Consider the following 18,020-nt stretch of genomic DNA (forward strand, 5'->3'; position numbering starts at 1 on the left):
CCTGCTGTGTACAGAGCTCTGTGATAGGTACTGGTCCTGGAGAATTACTTTCTTCATAAGGACAAATCCTTAGAACACAGCAGAATTTTCTAAGGAACATTCAGAATTGAGGCCAAGACCCCCCAGGGGAATCTTGCAGGATCCAGGGATCTTCCCTGGATGGATCTTGGGTGTGCCCTTGGCAGTGGTGCATTCACAAGGCTCCTGTGTACCGTAAGCTGAGAGCATTGGGTTGGAATAATTCTCCATCCTCAACCTGTAACACCTTTAGTTGTTTAGTACAGGCTCTGGGTCAGCAGGTCTGGATGGGGCCTGAGACACGCCTGTGTCCTGATGAAGTTTCCGGGTGCTGCTGCTGCTGTCTGTGGACCCCACCTGGCTGCAGAGGGGTTGGAGCAGTGACTCACAAATGTTCAAATGAACAGAGGAACTCAGAGGGTGTTAAACTGCTTAGTTCCACTTCAGATTTAGTAGATCTGCAAAGAAATCTGAGAATTGGTGGTATTGAAACCTTCCCAGGTGATGGTGACACTGCTTATAGACACTGCTTGGGGATTGTTGTATCATTTTAAGCTGTTGAGGGCAACTAAATCACAGTCTTATTCCTTGCCTGATGGGTCCTGTGGGTCTAAACATAGTGTGTTAAGGCCATGGTACCTGTAGACACGCTTCCAAAATCTCTTTACCTCTGGATTGTTCCCACCGTCTATTCCATATCCTTCATCCTTGCCCATTTACAGGAGACCTGATTCTTTATGAATGGCCTTTGGCCTTGAACTCTACACCCCATCCAAGGGCTACAGAACCATTTCTGACCTGGGTGAAAAGCCTTTTGAATCTACACACAGAGGAACCTTGTCTCAAAAAACAAATAAAAAAGCTGATTGGTGGTTGCGCACACCCTTAATCCCAGCACTCGAGAGGCAGAGGCAGGCAGATCTCTGTGAGTTCAAGGCCAGCCTGGTCTATAAGAGCTAGTTCCAGGACAGGCTACAAAGCAAAAAACAAAATAAAACCCCACAAAAAGAAACAATTTTTTAAAAAGGCCCTTGAATACTCAGAAGGAGCTGTATTAGCTGCTGGTGTGACTTAACCTTCTTACTCTGCCTGAGTCCAGCAGGAGAGGATTGAGCACTGTTGGGTCATCGCCTTTCATTCTGAACATCTGCAGGATTTCTAGAATTTTCCCTGTTATCACAGAGAAACCCTAAAGTGCTGATCTCTGTTTCTGCCTTGTCAGCATGGCAGAGCTTGCTGTTCACTTGAAAGGTTTTTGTGGTTCATCATTGAGCTTCCCCTGGATACACTTTGGGGGCTTGCTTTTCATTTTTACCTTTTGATAGCCATATAGTTGAACTTTCATGTCTTAGCTGCTTTTCTGTTGCTGTGAAGAGATACCATGACCAAAGCAACTTACAAAACAGAGCAATTAATTTGGGGACTCACAGTTCAAGAAGATTTGGAGCCCATGGCATCATGGGGGAAGCATGGCAGGGGGCGGGGGAGAACTGGGAATGGTGTGGGCTTTTGAAACCTCAAAGGCCATCCCAGTGACATACCTGCTCCAACAAGGCCATGCCTCCTAATCCTTCCCAAACACACCACCTGGGACCAAGCGTTCAAACATACGACCATATTAGTACTATTCTTATTTAAACTACCCATCTTTATTTCATTCCTTTTGTATTTTTAATTTCTTAAGACCTGCTTAACTTTCATCTCTAGTCAAGCGCTGGTGTCTTCTGTCTCTTCCAGTTTTCCTGAGGAGCCAGGTCGATTTTTCTCTTCCCCATTTCCCCATTCAGGCTAATGTTACTTACTCTCTGTTGTGACTGACCATGAGTATTGCAGAGGGCCTTGTGTGGGGGTAACCCACTCCCTGTGTGCGGGAACCAGGTCTGGTTTTGGCCCCATGCCTCTCAGATCCAGACACTTCCTTGTGAGGGATCTGTCGTCTCAGCCCCCTCTCACTGTCATGTTTGGCCTCCTTTAGGGTTGGGTGTAAGAACAGCATGAACCATGGCAAGGAAGGAGTGCCTCATGAAGCTAAGAGCCGCTGCAGGTACTCCCACCAGTACGACAACCGGGTTTACACCTGTAAGGTGAGTCTGCCGAGCCACTCCTTCCTCCAGCCAGGAAAATTCTAGAAACCCTGTGGTGATCAGAATGAGAAACCCATGACCCATCAATGCCTACACTTCATTCTGGGGCCTCGTCTCTGTTTTTGCTTATTTGTCTCTCCTTCTGTTGAGCTCATGGCTAAAGATCATTTGTTCACTTCTGAGCAGAACTACTTCTTAGGAAACCAATTTAGATCGATTTTTTTTTTTCTGTCTATGCCAGGCATAATTTAGAGCCTAGTTTTGGGTCCCAAGCTAGTTCACAGTTCTTCTCATAGAAGGCATTCACTGACTTCTTTAGAGAATTGCCCTCCTTCTGGGGTGCTAAACTCAAGGCCTGTACCCCTCAGCTGGTATGATTTGTGGCGTAGGGCCGTGAAGAGGTCATGGGGCCCAGTGTACCTAGAATAAACTGGCAGAGTACTCTATATTTCAGGCCTGCTATGAGAGAGGCAAGGAAGTCAGCGTGGTACCCAAAACATCCGCCTCCACGGACTCCCCCTGGATGGGCCTTGCAAAGTATGCCTGGTCTGGGTGAGTCTGAGTAACACGGCTAGAGGGTTTTCCTGTTTGTTTTCTTAGCACCTGGCAGAGCGACACTGTTGACTTGCCAACTTGCCTCCTTGTAGGTATGTGATCGAATGTCCTAACTGTGGTGTGGTCTACCGGAGCCGGCAGTACTGGTTTGGGAACCAAGATCCTGTGGACACGGTGGTGCGGACCGAGATTGTACATGTGTGGCCTGGAGTAAGACCTGTTCATTGGCTTCCCTCCTGTCTCCTGCCCTTCAGTTATCCTGTGTTTGTGTCTAGAGAGGTAGAGCACGTTAGAGGTTTAGAAAGGCGGATCTGCAGAGCCCATCCTATTCTTCGTTTCTTATTTCTTCATTGCATAGTTGATAGGGGCTCAACCTTGGATGAAATAGTCATTCTCAACTAGCAAGTAAGATGTCATTTTGTATGTTCTTACTCGTTTTCCATATGCACATGTACATTTTTTATATATGTTCTTTTCTTTTTTTTTTTTTTTTTGTTTTGTTTTGTTTTTCGAGACAGGGTTTCTCTGTGGAACTAGCTCTGTAGACCAGGCTGGTCTCGAACTCACAGAGATCCGTCTGCCTCTGCCTCCCGAGTGCTGGGATTAAAGGCGTGCGCCACCATCGCCCGGCTTTTATATGTGTTCTTACTGTTCATTTATTTATGTAGAGATGGGGCCTCACTATGCTCTTAGGCTGGCCTTGAGCTCCCAGACTCAAGTAATTTCCTTGCTTGAACCTTCTGAGTAGCTGAGACTTACACATGCTCCAACAGTGCCTGACCATTTATATTTTACATGCCATTTTTTCCTGCCATTTTCTTTTTTTAATTTTTTAATTTATTTTATACAGTGTTTCGCTTGCATGTCTGCTTGCAAACCAAAAAAGGGTACCAGATCTCATTACAGATGGTTGTGAGCCACCATGTGGTTGCTGGGAATTGAACTCTGGACCTTGGAAGAGCAGCCAGTGCTCTTAACCTCTGAGCCATCTTACCAGCTCCCTTTTAAATTATTATTTTTTAAGATTTATTTATTATATATACAATGTTTTTGTCTGCATGTGTGCCTGCAGGTCAGAAGAGGGCTCCAGATCTCACTATAGATGGTTTGTGAGCCACCATAAGGTTACTGGGAATTGAACTAACTCAGGACCTCTAAAAGAACAGCCAGGGCTCTTAACACTGAGCCATCCCTCCCTGCCTTTTTCTCATGCTAGTTTATCTGACTAAGTACTATGGTTTGATTTACCATTTCCTTATTTTTGATATTTATTCATTATATGGTTTCCTGTTAATGAAAATGCTTTAGTGACTATCTGCATATGGGAAAGCTATTTCTGTGTTCTGGGGAATTGTGCGTGGTATGTGTGTGTGTGTGTGTGTGTGTGTGTGTGTGTGTGTGTGTGTGTGTGTGTGTGTGTTCAGCACGCATGAGGAGGTCAGAGGACAACTTATGGAAGTTGGTTCTCCCTTTCTACCATGTGGGTCCCAGGGATTGGGCTCAGGTTTGACAGGAAATGCCTTTACCGTCTGAGCCAGCTTCCAAGATGGGAAGTTTCAGTGAAGTACATTCTAGAAAGTAGAAGGTTTCTTTTGAGATAGGGTTTTGTTCTATTGTCCAGGATGGCCTCAAGCTTGTGAACCCAGGATTACTGTAGGATTCTCTTGCTGTTTTCCACTTTGACTGTTGAATTTGGGATGTTGGAGAACTAGGTCTGTGTAGAAGACTTTCATCCTGTATCTATCGCTGCTCACAGGTTGTCATGCTAGAGTACTTCTGTAAGCTCCTGGGGAGGCTGAGACAGGATGATGGCTTGGACCCAGGAGTTTGAGTCCAGCCTGGGATGACATTAGAAAGTCCTTGTCTCAAAAAAAATCAAATCACCATTCATGCTTAGAATAACTCACGAATCGTAACAAATTCAACACAGCTAATTTTCTTGGAGGGGTTATTTTATTGTACTGGTCTCCTTGCTGGATAATTGCTGCAGCTGTGGTATCTAAACTCAGGCAGATCATTTAGCCCAGGGGTCTTGTTGGTCAGCTTCCTGTTCCTGTAAGAAATACTTGAGCCGGGCGATGGTTGCGCACGCCTTTAATCCCAGCACTCGGGAGGCAGAGGCAGGCGGATCTCTGTGAGTTTGAGGCCAGCCTGGCCTACAAGAGCTAGTGCAAACAGGCTCCAAAGCCACAGAGAAACCCTGTCTCGAAAAACTTAAAAAAAAAAAAAAAGAAATACTTGAGATGACCACCTTATAAAGCAGAAAGGTTTTATTTGGTTTGAAGTTTTCTATCTGTGACTAATTGGCTGGGTTGTTTGTGACTATGGTAAAATAGTACATCGTGGTGGGAGTACATGATGGAGGGAACCCAATTGTCTCCAGGCTAGTAGAATTTTCTCTCTCACCTGCTAGCTCCCAAATAACCACAGAGAGACTTATTAATTGTAAATGCTTGGCCGATAGCTTAGACTTATTACTAACTAGATCTTACAACTTAAATTAGCCCATATTTCTTATCTAAGCTCTACCACATAGTTGGTACCTTTCTGCAGTACAGCATATTCATCTTGTTTCTCTCCCTGCCTCTCCTGTCGACTCTTCCCGCCTAGCTATTGGCCATTTAGCTCTTTATTAAGCCAATGATAGCAACACATCTTTACAGTGTACAAAAAGATTGTTCCACAACATATGGGATGGCCGGGCGGTGGTGGCGCACACCTTTAATCCCAGCACTCGGGAGGCAGAGGCAGGCGGATCTCTGTGAGTTCGAGGCCAGCCTGGCCTACAAGAGCTAGTGCCAGGACAGGCTCCAAAGCTACAGAGAAACCCTGTCTCGAAAAACTAAAAAAAAACCAACAACAACAACAACAAAAACCACCACAACATATGAGATGGAGGGAACCCATTTGCTTTGAGGCTAGGAATCAAAAGAGAAGAGACCAGCATCAAGAGCATGTCCCTAATGATCTTCAGTGGGTCTTTTGCTTCTTTCCTTCCTTCCTTCCCTCCTTCCTTCCTTCCTGATTTATTTATTTATTTTTATTTATTTATTTATTATGTATACAATATTCTGTCTGTATGCCTGAAGGCCAGAAGAGGGCGCCAGACCTCTTTACAGATGGTTGTGAGCCACCATGTGGTTGCTGGGAATTGAACTCAGGACCTTTGGAAGAGCAGGCAATGCTCTTAACCACTGAGCCATCTCTCCAGCCCCTTCCTGATTTATTTATAATGTATATAGTGTTCTGCCTGCGTGTATGCCTGCATGACAAAAGAGGGCACCAGATCTCATTATAGATGGTTGTGAACCACCATGTGGTTGCTGGGAATTGAACTCTGGACCTCTGGAAGAGCAGCCAGTGCTCTTAACCTCAGAGTCATCTCTCCAGCCCCAGGGGTCATATCCTTTTCATGTCTAGCAGTGTTTCATAGAGCCAAGCTGCAGAACAAATTAATGGGCAGTCTAGATACAAGTTGCAATCAAGTCCTTTCTGCAAATCCACCGTGGAGCTTTCTTGGGTCATGAAGGCACATAGAGTTGAGAATTTTTTGCCTTTCTCCTCCTTACAGAATTTCTGGGCCTTCAGACATTTGTTGTTGTCATGTGATGTTTTTTTTTTGGAGCCTACCTATTTGATTTGGTGGCCTTGATGGTGTAGGCTGTCTTGTCTCAAGGCCTTGGAAAGCAATCAAATAGTAACTTTAGTTTCTGTCTCATGAAAACAGCACCTCAGCTACAGTCTTCTTAGTCCTTGGAGCTAGAATATCTTGCATTCTGTGTGTCTGTCTGTTCATTCATTTGTTCTTTCATTATTTTAATGTATGTTATTAAAGTTCTGCATGTCCAGAATTGAGCTAGGTACTTGGAATAAGGTAGGTCACTATTCTGAGAGTTCACTGAAGCATGATTAATGAAAACTCAGAGAAATTGGAGTTCAACCTGAAGGTCAGAAAAGCAAAATAGCCAGCCACTGGCTTTTACCTTGACCTCAGTCCAAAATGGCGATCCTGCCTCCAGGAATCTCAGAATGAGACTGTGCCTGAGAGCTGTCTCCCCCTGTTTTATACTCCTCTCTAGTTCTGGGATTAATGGTATGCACCACTGGGATTAAAGGCATGCACCCCTGGTTTCTATGGCAACTAGTGTGACTATTGGGAGTAAAGGTGTGTCTTACCACTGGTAAGTAAGGCTGACCAGTGGGACTGTTTTACTCTCTGATTTTCAGACAAGCTTTATTTATTAAAATACAAATAAAATGCCACTATAGTCCACAGTCCAGCAAGTTTTAGATACACATGTAATATCTACTATACTGACAATTATAGGATTCTTAGAGATTTTCATGTATTAGGGGAACTGGGAGGAAGGGTTTCTAGCTGAGCTCAGTGTGGAGTTACAGTGGGATGCATTGCCTTCTGTACTGTAGGGTAGATTTAGTCTTGAGTTGAGCACCTGTACATCAGATGTCATGGTCACCCCGGTGAGAGTCCCATCTGTGCTGACTGGTGCGTGGGATATCGCTAAGCAGCTAGTGAGATTGCCAATCTGTCTCCCTTCTGCCCTGCCTGGTGGCTTACTGTTATGAGTTGGTCCCAGATAGCCCTCACCTTTTCCTCCCTGCACTCAGAGATTAATGAGTCCCTGTGGTTTTTTCATTGCAGACTGATGCATTTCTGAAGGACAACAACAATGCTGCGCAGCGTCTGTTGGATGGGATGAACTTTATGGCTCAATCAGTGTCTGAGCTTAGCCTTGGACCCACTAAGGCTGTGACTTCTTGGCTAACAGACCAGATTGCCCCTGCCTACTGGAGGCCCAACTCCCAGATCCTGGTATGTTGTAGGAGTCCTCTTGAGTCCAGACACACACCACCCTGCTTATGCTACTTTGCCTGGTACTCAGCTGGTTCCAAGAGGGAGGCACAAACCTTTCCCCCACCTAGAGTTAGCTCTAGGAGCTTGGGAAGGGTTCAGCTTTAGGGTGCTTCTTTGCTTCTGGACTTCCTTTTATATCCTGTGTTTTCTTTGTCATGGATTGTATATCCGTACTTGTGAGAGCCAATTAATATTGCCTAGATGTAAAAATTCACAGCTACAGAATCTGGAGAAAGGAGCTTTTGAGGTCTTGATCCACAATTCTCTAGGGTACCCACAACCTGGAATCAGTTTTTGTCCAAACACCTGCAACAGGAAACACTCTGCCCCTCTCCTTTCTGTATTCAGGGAAGAATTAAAACTAGAAAAAGGGGTATAGTTTTTTATATTTTATTTTATTTTTTAAATATATATTTATTTACTATGTATATAGTGTTCTGCCTGCCTGCAAGCCAGAAGAGGGTACCAGATCTCACTATATGTGGTTGTGAGCCACTATTTGGTTGCTAGGAATTGAACTGGGGACCTCTGAAAGAACAGTCAGTGCTCTTAACCTCTGAGCCATCTCTCCATCCCCATGGTTGGTTTTTTACTCTTTGGGGGCCCACCACCCAGCTCCTAAATAAATACAACAAGACTTATTCTTACTTATGAATGCTGGCCTTAACTTGGCTTGTTTCTAACCTGCTTTTCAAACTTGAATTATCCCATTTCTCCTTAACTACGTTTTGTCTCTGGGCTTCTTATCTTTCTTTATTCGATATATCTTTTTTTTTTCATTCTTATCTTCATTTTCATTCAGGGTTGGCTATGTTACTGGGTGGTTGTCCCTGGCATTCTCCCCTACTCCTATTCTCGCTCCTCACTCCCTTCCTTAGAGTTCTCCTCCTGTTTATTCTCTCTGCCCCTCTCTTTAGTCCTGCCTCTTTCTCTCTTCTGCCTAGCTATTGGCCACCTAACTCTTTCTTAGACCAATCAGATACTTTAGGCAGGCAAAGTAACACAGCTTCACAGAGTTAAACCAATGAAACATAAAAGAATGAAACACAGCTGGGCTTTAATCCAGAGACAGAGGCAGGCGGATCACTGTGAGTTCAAGGCCAGCCTGGTCTACAAGAGGTTTGGAGCCAGGACAGGCTCCAAAGTTATAGAGAAACCCTGTCTCAAAAAAAAAAAAAAAACCAAAACAAACAAACAAAGACTGAAACACACCTTTGCATCATTATATATTCTATAGCACAAACGAATGTAACACATCTTGAACTAATATTCCACAACAGTGTGGGTTTGACTGAGCTAGAACCCACCTCTCTAGGAGTTTGTGGGTGTCCTCATGCCCACTCCCCAGTCAAGCAGGTAGGTATATAGGACCCCTGCCTCTCTGTTTTGTTTTGGACTCGGAACAGAGCTGCAACCAGTGTGCAACATCCTTCAAAGACAACGACACTAAGCATCACTGCCGGGCCTGTGGTGAGGGCTTCTGCGATAGCTGTTCATCCAAGACACGGCCAGTTCCTGAGCGGGGCTGGGGACCTGCGCCCGTCCGGGTGTGTGACAACTGCTACGACGCCAGGAATGTCCAGTTAGGTAACGTGGGCTCAGAAGCTGCGAGGGAGAAGGGGAGTCACCCTCCTTCACTCTCTGAATATTGGGCACTGGGTGCTCATTGCTCCAACCATGTCACTCCTGAGAGCAGTTGCTTCAATGGCCAAGCATACCCTGGCTCCTTCTTAGCATAGGCCAGCATGATGCTGGTCTTTGGGGCTGGAGATTTGGGAGGCAGGATTGAACCTGGCCTGAGCTCTGAACTCATTGGTGCTTTTTTTTTTTTAAAGATTTATTTATTTATGTATACAACATAAATAAATGTATGCACGCCAGAAGAGGGCACCAGATCTTATTACAGATGGTTGTGAGCCACCATGTGGTTGCTGGGAATTGAACTCGGGACCTCTGGAAGAGCAACCAGTGCTCTTAACCACTGAGCCATCTCTCCAGCCCCCTCATTGGTGCTTCTTAGAGAAAAACATCTGCATATAGCTGATGCGTTCTGGTAAGCCAGAGATAAGCTTAGATTGAGTCCTCTTTCTGTAGAAAGTTCTAGGTCTTTCTCCCAGAGCCAATCTGGTTGATTTAAAAAATAAATTATAATCATCTCTAGAGAGTTGGAGGTTAAAGGACAAGAGTCCCTTGCCAGTTTTAGGGTCACTTCCTTTCAGTTACTGTGGGAATCCAGAAGCGTGTTCCACCGTGGCCCCCTGAGTTCCCACTTGAGAAATGACTGTGGAGAGGCAACAGCTATCCCTTGTCATCCACAGATGTGGCTGAGGTGCAGGCAGATGATGAAGGTGGAACACTGATTGCCCGGAAGGTGGGCGAAGCCGTGCAGAACACCCTGGGCGCCGTGGTGACAGCTATTGATATACCACTAGGTGAGCCTGGGCAGTGCCTCTCTTGGTGTAATGCAGGTAGGATGAGGGGTTCAGGGTGCCCTAGATGTCATTTCACATGCTTGCTTACTGGATTGAATTTGGCAGCAAGGAATGAAGGGAAGCTGTGCATTTGCTTTTGGGCTGAATCTGTTAGTGGCATTAGCATCATGCCTGGAGATCTGAACTGATTTGGAAGTTCCAAGCTGACCTTAGGAGGAGAGTTAGGAACTGCGCTCAGTGGAGCCTCCTACTTCTGTGTGTTCTCTGGCCTTTCCCCATGGAGTCTTTCCCCATAGTATGGCCTTTCCCCATAGTATGGCCTTTCCCCATAGTATCTCGGGGTTTCAAGAGCTCGTGTTTTGGGGCTAGAGAAGTGGCTCCGTAGTTTAGAGCACTTGCTGCCTTCACGGAGGACCATGTTCAGGTTCCAGCACCGGTATTGGACAACTCACAACCACCTAGAACTCCAGTTCCATGGAATACTGTACTCTCTTGGGGCTTCCATTTGTCTGTGTACATGTGTACACACACAGATACACAGAGCCTTCCATGTCACCCACATTCACATGGCTCATGCACATATAAATGAAGAAATAAATCTCAGTGGTGGCACATTCCTGTAATCCCAGCACTTGGGAGGCAGAGACAGGTGAATCTGAGTTAGAGGTCAGCCTGATCTACAGAGTGAGTTCCAGTACAGGTTCCAAAGGTACACAGAGAAACCCTGTCTCAAAAAAATCAAAAAAGAAAAAAAGCTAATGTATGAAGTGGTACAGGCTTTTAATCTCATCAATCCGGAGACACTAGCAGAGGCAAGAGGGGAGGGGGGGTCTCTGACTTTGAGACCAGTTTGGTCTGCATAGCATGTTCTAGGCCAAGCAGGTATACATAGTAGGATTCTTTCTCAAGAAAAGAAAAGGAGGAGGTAGAAACAACTAATGCTTTAACATTTGAAGTGATGGGAAGTGTGCTTCTGTGATCTGTGTTTTACCTGCTCAGGTATCTCATTGGCCAAGCTATTGCTAACTCAGCATTTAAGATCCCTGCTCACCTGGTGTAGTGGTGCACATCTTTAATCCCAGCACTCAGGAGGCAGAGGCAGGTAGATCTCTGTGAGTTCAAGGTCTACAGAGCAGAACAGCCAGGGCTACACACGGAGAAACCCTGTCTCAAAAACCAAAACAACAACAAAAGATTCCTGCTCTGCTCCCATTGTGAGGGGTACTTACCACCAGAGTGGGAAGAAGAGAGAAGCCAGTAATGGATGGAGGAGGACTTGGCAGGGTAGGTGAGGCCTGGGATGTATTTTGGTGTATGATAGGGGAGAGACCAGAGACCAGAGACCAGGGCTGCTAGGGATAAAAAAGGGCTTAGATCAAACTTAGCTGGGTAGTACAGAAAACACCCTGTGCTTTTGACTCAGTGGTGTAGAGTAGGTGGATTTGCTCTTTCTTGAAGCTCAGATTCCATCTGCCCTTGGCCACCTGGGAGGATGGGCTGCCTCCTTGCTGGGGGCGATTTGTTACCAGATATCCCCTTGCTGCCATCGGATTGAGTTCAGCATGTGTTTTCTTTCTTTTTCTTATTTTTTTTCTTTTAGATTTTTACTGCAAGAGCAACAAGTGCTGTTTTGTTTTGGGTTTTGTTTTGTTTTGTTTTGTTGAGAATTGGTTTCTCTGTTTAGCCCTGGCTGTCCTGAAACTCATTCTGTAGACCACACTGGCCTTGAACTCAGGCCTGCCTCTGCTTTCCGAGTGCTGGGATTAAAGGTTTACACCACCAAACCCGGCTTACAAGTGTTCTTAACCGGGGCTGGAGAGATGGCTCAGTGGTTAAGAGCATTGCCTGCTCTTCCAAAGGTCCTGAGTTCAATTCCCAGCAACCACATGGTGGCTCACAACCATCTGTAAGGAGGTCTGGCGCCCTCTTCTGGCCTTCACGCATACAGACAGAATATTGTATACATAATAAATAAATATTTAAAAAAAAAAAAAAAAAAAAAAGAAAAAACAAGTGTTCTTAACCGCTTAGCCAACTCTCCAAGCACAGGCATATGATTCCTGGTTGTTGAGGATAGCTTTAGAGGGGGTTGTTAAAGATGAATGAGCCCCTCAGAGGTGAACTCACCTTGCTTAATCCTGTAGTATCCATGCTCAGTACTATGGTTTGACTGGACGTTTGACTACAGAGGCAAGGGTCTGTGTGGTCTCTTCGATTGGTCTGAGTGCAGTTTCACCTTGCTGTCACTTGGAGAGTGTAATAGAGAAAGATGGTGCCTCAGCCTCAGCCACAGGTCCTGTGGTCAGGGAAGGAAACCTGACACCTTTTTTTAAAATTTACCTATTATTGTGTTTGTGTGGCAGGTGTGGCCATGGCACACATATGTAGGTCAGAGGACAACTTGTAGGAGCTGGCTTTCTCCTCCTACCATGTAAGCCCTGGGGATTGAACTCAGGCTTGGTGGTGAGATTGCTCAGCTATTAAAGGCACCTAGGGCCCTGAGTTCTGTCCCTGGAACCCATTTAAATAAAGGTGGAAGAAGAGAACAGACTACAAAGTTACCTCTGGCTTCCACACAAAGCAGGGCTGGGTTGTGGCTCACTTGGTAGAGTGTTTGGGTGGCAATCCTGCAGCCTTAGTTCTAATTCACTACATAACATGGGTGCATTCATATGTACCTGTAATCCTAGCACTGGAGAAGTGGAGGCAGGAGGATCAGAACAGGGTCATCCTCAGCAACAATGAGTCTGATGCCACCCTGGGCTACACGTCTCATAAAATACATGAATAAGGGCTGGAGAGATGGCTCAGGGGTTAAGAGAGAGCGCTGAGTGTTCTTCCAGAGATTCTGAGTTCAATTCCCAGCAACCACATGCTGACTCATAATCATCTATACTGAGACTTGGCGTCCTTTTGGGCCTGCAGCCATTCATGCAGACGGAATACTCTATACATAATAAATAATCTTTTAAAAATTATAAGAATAAACTGAAAAACACAGCACAGTAACGGGTCTGTGTGCAGTTGGGATGACAAGCCAAGAACAGGCAGGGGGCCTCGGGGCAGGGTTCCAGTGTCCTAACTGCTCACGTCCCTTCTCTGATTTAGGCCTGGTGAAAGATGCCGCCAGGCCGGCCTACTGGGTGCCCGACCATGAGATCCTGCACTGCCACAGCTGCCGGAAGGAGTTCAGCGTCAAGCTCTCCAAGCACCACTGCCGAGCTTGCGGACAGGGCTTCTGTGATGAGTGCTCCCATGACCGGAGGGCTGTCCCCTCTCGTGGCTGGGACCATCCCGTCCGAGTCTGCTTCAACTGCAATAAAAAGCCCGGTGACCTTTAACCCCAGCTCCCTCTCCGATTCCTTCAGAATTCCTTAGGTTCTCAGGGTTAGAAACAGAAGTCTCACTGAGGCTGGCCTCCTGGTTACCTGTTGTGTGTGTGCTCTCCTTTCACGTCCCTGGGCCACTTCCCCTCAGGAGGTGAGCCTGGCTGTCGACCTGAAGGCATGAACCACCTCAGGGCACAGGACCTGAGCAGCTCTCAGTAAAGGGGAATGGACCGAGTCCATTACATTTATTTCAGTTAAAAATAATAAATCTATCTACCTGTATCTCCATATATCCATGTAGAGGGGATTTGGAGTGATTAAGGCTGCTTCTGCTTTGAAGACGTACCCCAGTGTGTCCCCGGCACAGGGATAAGGTGGCTTTGGGTGCCAGTCTTCCACACGAAGCCAGCCAGGTTCAGAGTCACCTTTGCTGCTGCTCCCCGAGCTTGGCAGAGGCTTTCCCGCCCTTTCCCCTCCTGCTCCTGGGATGCCTTGATGGCTGCTTTGGTTTGAACCTCTTGCCTGAAGCAGCGTGGGGGGTGGGGATCTATCAGGCTTTCCCAGTGTGAGTTCTGGTCTTTGATTCTAGCCTGTTCTAGGCAGAGATCATCAGCTTCGTGTGCTAGCCACTGGTGTATGTAGAGGGGCAGAGGGGCAGGGACTTGAGACATAAAAAGTCAAAATGCAGGTGCTTGTGGCCCCTGCAGTTGGGGTGTCCAGTAGGAAGCAGGTCTCCCCTAGCAGGGTATCTGTCTCCTCGAGGCTTTCTTAGAAGGCTACACCCCACTCCTGAGCCAGCCCGACTCCTCCCGCTCAGCCCTGGAGTCCCAACCTGCTTCTGAGTGTCACACTAGAATTTTTATTACTCAAAGTGTCTTATTCTTTGTTTCCAGACATATAACCCCTCTGTCTGTTAGAGGGGAGAGGGGTGATCATGAGAAGCCTCCCAGGGAAACAGCACAGAAAGGACTGTTGGTTATGTTTTTTTAAATATATATATATATAAATATATATAAATATTTCAACAGATCATAAGGAAAAAAATACTCTGGTTCTTGCAAGAGAAATCAAATGAACAGATGTTTCTCAACAAGAGCCTGGACGTCACATCGATCATGACTGGAAAGACTGTCGTGCGGAACTCCCTTGGGGTGGAGTTCATCATCAGTGGCCAAAAAAGAATTAAAGCAGCATTGTTATCGATTGAACTGATGGGTGGGCGGAGCCTCGGGGAGGTATGTGGCAGTCATTTCTGGGTGTGTATCTGCCTGACATGAGCCCTGGAATGGATTGGTCCTTCTAAGACCTGCTCCCTTCTGCCTCCGAGGCCTGCTCTAGAACTGTCACCCGTTCACCACCATAAAGGAACCTTCCTGCTCAGCTGCTGTGTTGGCTCTTCTTTACTCTCATGGCGCCTTCCTAGTTGGTGCTAATAGAGCAGAAGGCAAGACAGGCATGTCTCCACACTAAATTTAGGATGGGTTTTAGCCAGCCTCCTAATAGTTTATAGTCCCTGCGTGCGCGCGCGCACACACATACACACACGTCTCCCATATCCTGTCCCAGGTTTCATGTACTCCAGGCGCAAACTTGAACCTCTGATCATCCTTGCCTCCACCTTCCAAGTGCTCAGGTTACAGGTGTGCACCACCATGCCTGATTTACATGTTGTTGGGTCTCAAACCTAAACCTTCCTGCATGCTAGGCAAGCACTCTGCCAATTGAACTGCATCTCTCATCCTCATTTTCCAGGTCAGTATCCAGCATGTCCCAGATTAGCTTGCCAAGAAGGGCCCGATTTTTATGATTGCTGTGAATGCCCCTTCACTTAGAGAAGGCGAATTGTGGCCTCGGAATTCTTGGTCATGACCACAGGGCTCTGTAAGGTCTCACAACACTGACGTTCTTCTTCGACTCTGACATGGAGGGGTGGGGGCTGAGCTAGGGACAGCTGCAGCCAAGAGCAAACATGGCTGGCCTGCGGGGTTGGTGGTTTGTAGCTTGGCGGCAGCTGTTCTGTCTGAGCTTCCGTGTGCGGTTTTGTCATGGTGTAGTTTGGGCATTACTACACCAAACTACAGATGAGGGTCAGTGGGCTTCAGAGGCCGTGGGAAACTGGTGCTGGGCCTCAGCGGGCCTTGTATGTCCCAGGCCTGTGCTTACCACTTCCATGCCCCTCCGAACCGCTCCTTCCTGTGGCCCATTGTGCTGGCGTGCCCCTTTTTACCACTGACACTGGCCTGCAGCTTTTCCTTCCCCTGCTCCTCTTATTTTTGAGAAGAGAGGTGAAAATTGGCTGTGTAAGACCCTCTTGTTCCATCATTGCTAGGGTGTTTGAGTGTGAATCCTGCTAACTATGTGGTGGGGTCATTTCTACCCTCCCGCCTATTTCAGAATCTTCTCATAGAAGATCTTACAGGAGATCTGCAAAACTTCTTTTCTTCATGCTGAGTCCAGTGGAGGAGAGAAAGCACCTTGGCATCAGAAAGGGGCTCTTTTCTTGGCCAAAAACCCCAAAAAAACAAACAAAAAAATGAATCCCAGCTTCAGCTAGGGAGGGGGTTGCTAGCTAAATGTGGGCTGAAAACAAGGCCTGCAGAAACTTCAAGCGTCAAACCTCTCAGCTTGGTTCGTTTTCTCCAGCTGGTTGCCACAACTCCGACCAGCACCCTGGTTAAGAAACGGCATGGCCGCACTCCAGGAACAGCCCGTCCCTCTCCTCACAGATAACCCCTGGCCCCAGCTGCACAGGTCACTTCCTCTCTGGGTCCTTCATCGGGGCTTTAAAGAACTGCACAAAGCTAGCTTATAGGTAAGGATGGTCGCTTGACGTGAGCACCATGATTAGGGGAGGCTAGTCCTGGCTGAGTGGTCTCCTAAGCAGTGGCCTGGTGGGACCCTTATATGTCTCCTGGCTCTCAGCTGGTAGGCTTACTGGGAGTTGGAAAACCATTTAGTTGCCTGTTGCACTGCCAGGTATCGTGTGAGCTTTGGCTGCGTTCCCCAACCGTCCTGGAAGGTGGGTGGTTGGTGCTCAGGGGTTTGTTTTTGGTCTTTCGAGGCAGGGTTTCTCTGTAGCTTTGGGACCTGTCCTGGAACTAGCTCTGTTGACCAGGCTGGCCTCGAACTCAGAGATCCGCCTGCCCCTGCCTTGGCACCCCCCCCCCCCCCCCCATGGCTGGGATTAAAGGTGTGCGCCACCACTGCCTGGAGGTGCTCATGTTTCACAGCTGCAGTGCAGAGCCGCTGCCTGGTGTCAGTAACCAAGCCCTGAGAGGTGCCAAAGCGACTGCTTCTGTGTTTTCCTTCCCTGCGAAGTCTGCATTTCCAGTAAGGTCAGTATCTTTTCCGTAGGCCAGTTTAAAAGCCACTCTCCGTTATGATCAGGAGGGCTTGACAGTCCAACCTTTCTCATTGTTCTGAGGTTCATGGGACTTGACAACAGTAATATTTCTCTCTGCCAACAACTGGCTCAGAAGTTAGAGATTGTTCTAGTTGGGAACACAAAAACAGGCTTCCAGGTGTTGTTAAAAAAAGAAAAAAAAATAAGGTCCTGTCGTAATGGTAATTGTGCAACCATGTTTGTATTTCCAACTTAGAATCATCTTCAGGGTGGAAATTGGATCTGTGCCTGAAGCTTTTATGTTCTTGTTAATGGAACTAGCTCCATTTGCTGTTTGTAATATATACCATATATAGTCCACCCTTGGTGAGCTTCTGTTGCCACATTCCCCCATGGTATTTGTCATGGATCCAGGCACTACATGCGACCAGAGCAGCCTGATGGTCTGTAATAAACAACACGCACTGCTTGCTGCTGGGTGAGCTTAGCCATGGCCATACTCTAAATTGCTCCTTTATCCTTTAGACCCCCCGATTTCACAATTCTATCCTAAGAGCCTGGACTTCGCAGGCTGCTGGACTCGATCATCCTTGTTTTTGCTCAGGTACGGCTTCTTTGAAGGGGAGTTTAAAATTGCAACAGCTTTTTACCGGAGGCCAGTGCCTCGTCCCTGGCCCTGGTGAGCACATGCTGTCCCACTGAACCTGGACCCTGGCTTCCTCGTCTGTAAGATGACACTGATATAAACCATGCTATTTATTCCCTCTCCTTTATGAATTGTAACAGGGATCAGATAAAATGTGAGCTACCAAGGATGTTATTTATATTAGGGTTCTTGGGGAAAAAGAACATTCAATGGGTAATTGCTTAATGGGGATCACTGTGCCTACTGCATATTTGCGATGAACACAACAGTCATTAGGACACAGAGAGCTGTGTTCAGTCAAGGCCAAGGCCAAGGCCTCCGGTCAGACACTCACAGTCCCAACAGGAAGGGAGCCAGATATAGTGGCATATTTGTGCTTTAATAAATCTTGCCTGGAGATCAGAGGGCAAAGCAGTCACACTAGACAGCCATACAGGCCAGGGTGTGGTGGCACACACTTTTTATCCCCAGACTCAGGAGACAGAGGCCAAATGATCTCTGAACTCAAGGCTACCCTGGGATACCCAAAGATCGAGCCAGAATCAGATCCAGGTGGTGATGGCTCACACCTTTAATCCCAGTGTCTCAGCACTAGGAAGGTGGAGGTGAACAATATGGCTGGGCAGAGAGGAATATAAACTGGAAGAGACAGGAACTCAGAGGTGTGAGGATTCATGGAGACAGGATCTCATTCATCCCTTAGGTCTGAAGATTTGGTAGAGGTAAAATGTCTCTCT

General features: G+C 46.8%; 1 protein-coding gene across 1 annotated transcript in view; it reads left to right on the top strand.

The window, feature by feature from the left end:
• Positions 1-13,451, top strand: part of Zfyve1 (zinc finger FYVE-type containing 1) — a 56,838-nt gene extending 43,387 nt beyond the window's left edge. Inside the window, exons 6-12 of the mRNA XM_075947400.1 lie at positions 1,994-2,102; positions 2,557-2,654; positions 2,750-2,867; positions 7,321-7,491; positions 8,940-9,120; positions 9,852-9,965; positions 13,074-13,451. Of these exons, the coding sequence (XP_075803515.1) occupies positions 1,994-2,102; positions 2,557-2,654; positions 2,750-2,867; positions 7,321-7,491; positions 8,940-9,120; positions 9,852-9,965; positions 13,074-13,306 (1,024 nt within the window). The 3' untranslated portion in view covers positions 13,307-13,451. The remainder of the gene's footprint in view (positions 1-1,993; positions 2,103-2,556; positions 2,655-2,749; positions 2,868-7,320; positions 7,492-8,939; positions 9,121-9,851; positions 9,966-13,073) is intronic.
• Positions 13,452-18,020: the final 4,569 nt, after the last annotated feature.

The sequence above is a fragment of the Microtus pennsylvanicus genome, chromosome 14, assembly GCF_037038515.1.
Source record: "Microtus pennsylvanicus isolate mMicPen1 chromosome 14, mMicPen1.hap1, whole genome shotgun sequence".
Classification (NCBI taxonomy): domain Eukaryota; kingdom Metazoa; phylum Chordata; class Mammalia; order Rodentia; family Cricetidae; genus Microtus; species Microtus pennsylvanicus.